The sequence below is a fragment of the Cryptomeria japonica genome, chromosome 7 (assembly GCF_030272615.1).
Source record: "Cryptomeria japonica chromosome 7, Sugi_1.0, whole genome shotgun sequence".
Taxonomy (NCBI): Eukaryota; Viridiplantae; Streptophyta; class Pinopsida; order Cupressales; family Cupressaceae; genus Cryptomeria; species Cryptomeria japonica.
Window position 1 is genome coordinate 647,773,063 of NC_081411.1, and position 5,869 is coordinate 647,778,931.

Consider the following 5,869-nt stretch of genomic DNA (forward strand, 5'->3'; position numbering starts at 1 on the left):
TCCATGGTAAGCCATATCAACATTAAAGGTCAATATGCAAATTAATTCCAACAACTCCTTGTCCTACCCTAATATTAAATGACAACTCAAATGATATAAATATGAAATGGTAGGGTCATTGCTTGGTGTGGAAGCTACCTCCAAAAGAACTCTTCCGACCATCTATCATGTGCTTTATTTATGTCCTCAGACGTTTATCCATCTAATCCGCTGGCATTCCCCACTGATTGAAGATAAAGCACCTAACAGTCTCTCCAATCTCTTCGCTCAATGTTTCCCATGAATGTTAGGTTTGCGACCACCTTCCCAAGAATGGTAGTTCAGTTTGACTTCCACACCCGCCAATTCAATCTAACTAATGTAGTGCATTATATTAACGAGACTGAAGGTTTACTAACAACTAGAAGCCACTGTCCAATCCAACCCAAATATTTGTGATGGGTTATAATTCGTTGTGGACATTGGTCTCCATACTAGTGGCTCTGTTCACTGTATGTTCCTCTCTCAATACAGGGAGCTTCTCAATCGTGGGATATGAGCCCGATGATCTTCAATCAGAGGATGGTTGGTTGAGATTGTTTGAAACATGGCGTAGCAGACATGGGAAAATCTACCACAGTTTAGAGGAAAAAGCCAAGAGGTTGAACTTCTTCAAGAAGAATGTGGAGTTTATAGAGCTTCGTAACAGAAATAGAAGTTCTAGGCATTGGGTGGGGCTCAATAAATTTGCAGATTGGAGTAATGAGGAATTCAGGGCTGTTTATTCCAAGAGGATCAATAATCCAAGGAGACCATGGGCAACTCCAGAGGCCAAGAAAAGGGCTGAATCTTGTGATGTCCCTTCTTCCCTTGATTGGAGGAAAAAGGGTGCCGTCACTGGAGTCAAGAATCAAGGCGATTGTGGTCAGTATTTCAATTTTTTTATTTTTTTATCTTTAGAACTGAGGGTCTCTTGATCAAGATTCATAATAGAAGAGCTGACAATTAAAAGAATCAGAAAATTGTTAATAATAGTAGACATCAGTTTTCCATGGTCTATATAGTATATGTAAATGCTTTCGGATAAAACTAAGTATATTTTTTAATTGATGTTTCGGATTGTACTCAGCAATCCATCATCCATCAGGAAGAGGAATGAGGATAGATTGCTGAGTGCAATCTAAAACATCGATTCAAAAATATACACAATTTTATCCAAAAGTATTTACACATTGTTAACAATGTTGCTCTTGGTTTCATGATCTGATGGTCTGGTAAAAATCATTAAAACTCATTCCTTCATTACATTTTGATTAGGAAAGCTTTGTTTGAGGCACACTTGGGCAGAGTAACACTATATAGAGATTATTACTGCTAAGAAATAATTAAAAACTTCCCAGCAGTCTCTGTCAGAGAAATTAATGTACGGAATATGAGAACATTCTTAAAAACGCTTGCCATGGTGATCTTACTTTTTAGCCTAAATATCTAGTTATACTCCAATATGTTGTGGTAGTTGAGTTGACTGTTGACTTTCTGATATAGAAACAACTTTTTGCTAGCATTTTTCTTTTTACTGTAGATATTGGATTTTCAAACTTGGATTCTTCTGAGCATAGAAGAGGGGGATGAATTCTGGGAGAAGTAAACCTTATGAAAGTTTATTTTCAAATTGTGGCAGGAAGTTGTTGGTCCTTCTCATCAACAGGAGCGATCGAAGGAATAAATGAAATAACTACGGGTGATCTGATAAGCTTATCTGAGCAGGAGTTGGTAAGCTGTGATTCAACCAACGAGGGGTGTGATGGAGGCTATATGGACTATGCCTTTGAGTGGGTTATACAAAATGGAGGTATTGACACAGAGGCAGATTACCCTTACACAGGCACAGATAGCACTTGCCTCACTTCCAAGGTATTTTATTATTATTATATGCATATTGATATGGATACAAATTACAAGAATTGAATTTTAAAAATATTTTTAAAAGTTTATTTTATATGTAATTTAGGGATTGTTTTCTTTGAGATTAGTATATAGTTACATCTAAAATCTTTTTCCAATTCATCTAATGAATTGTGGAAAATTATGTCTGCTAAAAATAATCTAGAGTATCATTAACAAATATATGAGATTTACTTGATTAACTTTCAGTATTACCTTAAATATATTTGACATTTAAGTAGAAGAAAAATACATATAAGAAAACTAATTGCTATTACTTATATTTGACTAACTCCCTCTAAGTGCTTTAACCTTTTACCTATTCTAATTAAACTTATCGTTTTGCATTATTTCCTTCAAATGCACTATTGGGATCCATAATACCATTGCCACCATTATTGGTGTAAATCTTATCCTTGCATGTTCGTCCCAAAGTCTAGTTGTCCTGACCAACTCCTCCCAGAATCCCACACAATGTCCAAGTATGGCTGTTATAGCTGATCTTCTTTTAACTTGGCAGCCTTTGTGCTGTCTATCTTCTTCTTTGTAAATTTTTTTCCTGCATTAATTCAATTAAGAAAAAAGGATGTCATCATGAATTTGTCAATATTGTATTTGATTTATTAATATTATATTTGTCACTTAAATTGTGATGTATTTATATAATGTATAGTAGATGTATGATAGCTTTTGATTTTAACTGTGTATATTTTTCATTGGAGATGTTTGGAATCACATTCAACTAGAAAATATATACAATTAAACCCAAAAGCTAATGGACTAGAAAACTCATATCAACTATGATGTTTAATATTATATTATAAGAATGCATTCATAAATGTTATGTTATGAATGCTTAATCTTTCGATCACACAATTTTTTACAATTTTTTTTCCTTCTTTATAATGAAAAATCAGAAAATATAATCCAAAACATTAAAATTAAAATATACCATACAATTTAATAAAAAAATTTACTTATAAAGTAAGGAATGAAGTCTGTTAGCGAATAAAGCTCGGTTGTATTTCTTCAACTTTTTCTATTAAGAAACATGTTCATTGTCATTACTCAAGCCTGGATTAAAGCGATTGAATGAATTTGGCATTAGCCGAAAGAAGAAAACTTAAAAGTTTATTTTCATTATCTTTTATTACAGGAAGAAAAGAAAATAGTGACAATAGATGGCTACACCGACGTGGCAGAATCCGATTCTGCACTACTCTGTGCCGCCGCTCAGCAGCCAATCAGCGTCGGCATTGACGGTTCGGCCTGGGACTTTCAGCTCTATACTGGGGTACATTCTCCTCCCTCTCCAACATATACACAATGAATATATGCAAAACCTTAAATGAAATGCTATATACACATTAAGTATATGAAACCAGTTAGAGATACACAATGAATATATGCAAAAAATTTAAAAATGTTAAATACACACTGAGTATATTGAAACCAGTTGGAGATACACAATGAATATATGCAACAAACCTATAAAACATCACTGTATATATAACACTACTGTGAGTCGAAAACAGGGGATATACGACGGAGACTGCTCGGACAACCCGGACGACATCGACCACGCAGTGCTCATTGTGGGGTATTCGTCCGAAGAGGGCGAGGACTACTGGATCGTGAAGAATTCATGGGGAACAGACTGGGGATTAGACGGATATTTCTACCTTTTAAGAAACACAGACTTACCCTATGGCGTCTGTGCTGTAAACGCCATGGCCTCTTACCCCACCAAGGAGGGAACTTCGCCCGGCCCCCAACCATCTCCCGCCGTCACGCCGCCGCCGCCGCCGCCGCCGCCGCCGCCTCCTCCTCCTCCACCGCCGAGCCCTGAGCCAGTCCAGTGTGGCGACTATTCGTACTGTGCCTCTGACGAGACCTGCTGCTGTATTTTTGAGCTGCTAGATTATTGTCTGATTTATGGATGCTGCGAGCTTGAAAATGCCGTATGCTGCACAGGCACCGACTATTGCTGTCCTGCTGATTATCCCATCTGTGATGTTGATGAAGGCTTGTGCCTCCAGGTACTCATTTTGAAAACCCTAAAACCCTAAAACTCTGTTTTTTTTTTGGTTTAAATCTCTCGTAACAGTGTTTTATTTGTTTTACCAAAATTTCGTTGGCTAATTTCAATTTTGTGCATTAGGGCGCTGGAGATTTTCTGGGTGTGGAGATGAAGAAAAAGAAGCGTGCTCATTATAAGCTGCCGTGGGAAAGACACGGGTTTGGAGAAGCTAAGGAGAAAAGTGCTCCTTCTCTGAAATGGAGCCGCCATGCAGTTCAGTAGAAATTGAAAAGCATAAAGGGCTGTTTTTTCATCTGGATTGAGTGCACAGTGCACTTCGTTTAATTTCCCTGGGTTTTGGGATTCGAAATGTTTTGAAACATTCTTCCCTTATTTTTAATTTAAAGATTTCCTCTGTATGTTTTTTTTCTCATCCGTGATCTTGCGGAGGTTTTGCAGCTTGATAAAAATCCACCCAATTTTCGAATTGAAGGAATTTAAAATCCATCCTGTATTGTCAGAGGAATACCGTTTTGAAGGTTACCTTTATGATTTTTCCAAACGGATGCCTCACGGGATAGCTTGTGTGGTGATTTTTAGCATTATGAAGTGTATTATGAGACATTTTTGTTTCAAAGGAATTTTTAAAATATTATATTTCTTATAAATTAAGTTTATAATTTTAAAATGATATATTTAAAAGGATTATTCATGATTTTAATATTTTCATTTAATATTGCAAAATTGGGCATTTAACATCAACTAAAAAAATTATTTATTTTTCTTTTGTATGTTTAACTCTAAAATATTTTAGAAATTCAAATATTCAAATTTGAATCATGCTCCCTTTCTAATTGGTGCTTTAGTTATATAGATTCCAATTGTCACATAAGGTGTTGACTCAAAATGCAATCCTCTAGAGTAGGTAGTTTGTTTGAGTTAACCTTGGCAGGAGTTGGCATTTGTATTGTGACATCCTTGTGTCCATGCTTCGATTACTATTTGGTATGACCATAGTTCCATCTAAAGAGACTTTTGTTTTAGTCTTCATGATTAGTTACTAAATTGTATGAATTATGTTTGAAGTTATGCATGTCTATTTGATTCATCTTGGAGGATGGTGTTACTTTAATGACTCAATTGTTGGAATTGTATTTGTAATTGATCTCATGAACTTGGATACTCCTAAATTTTCTCATACAATATATCTCTTCGTAGAAGCTCCAAATTGTAGATATTCTCATTTAGGTGCCCTAAAGGACTAAATTTGATGATCGGTCCTAAATGGTCAAGTATTTTTTTGTTATGGTACACACACACACGTGTGTGTGTGTGTGTGTGTGGGGTTATGCATGTCTATTTGATTCATCTTGGAGGATGGTGTTACTTTAATGACTCAATTGTTGGAATTATATTTGTAATTGATCTCATGAACTTGGATAGTCCTAAATTACACACACACACGCACAAACACACACGCACACACACAACCTAATTTATAAACAATAATGTTTCAATCATAGAACACAAACTAAAAAAAGAGTAAACATTTATATTTCTTAAAGTGTTAAGTCTTACGCATGTTTTTGATAACATGAATGCATTATAACACATACATGTTTCAATTTAAACAAATGTAATCACACCCTTAGACTTGACTCAACTTCAAATTTACCAAACCTATACTTTGGACTTACAAATTGGGTGCCCAAATTTTTGTTTTACAAAAGACATAAATATTAAACATACTCTTTGTTGGGACCTGTGTGGGGGAAAAAGTGACACTAAGCAAACATGCCCTAATCTCACTTTCAATCACACATTTGTGGAATACGAAAGAGCCTAGAGGTATCACACAATTGGCTACTTCTTTTTGTGGAAGAGAGAGCCACGAGCTACCTATTAGGATTTCTATTCCTTTGTTGC

The 5,869-nt window shown here is 35.5% G+C and overlaps 1 protein-coding gene across 1 annotated transcript; it reads left to right on the forward strand.

The window, feature by feature from the left end:
- The first annotated feature begins 383 nt into the window (after nucleotides 1–383).
- On the forward strand, nucleotides 384–4,448 carry LOC131057377 (cysteine protease XCP2). The gene is made up of 5 exons (XM_057991541.2): nucleotides 384–903; nucleotides 1,661–1,893; nucleotides 3,080–3,217; nucleotides 3,459–3,962; nucleotides 4,085–4,448. The coding sequence occupies exons 1-5, from the start codon at nucleotides 438–440 to the stop codon at nucleotides 4,223–4,225; spliced, it is 1,482 nt and encodes a 493-aa protein (XP_057847524.2). The 5' UTR covers nucleotides 384–437; the 3' UTR covers nucleotides 4,226–4,448.
- The last annotated feature ends 1,421 nt before the right edge of the window (nucleotides 4,449–5,869 follow it).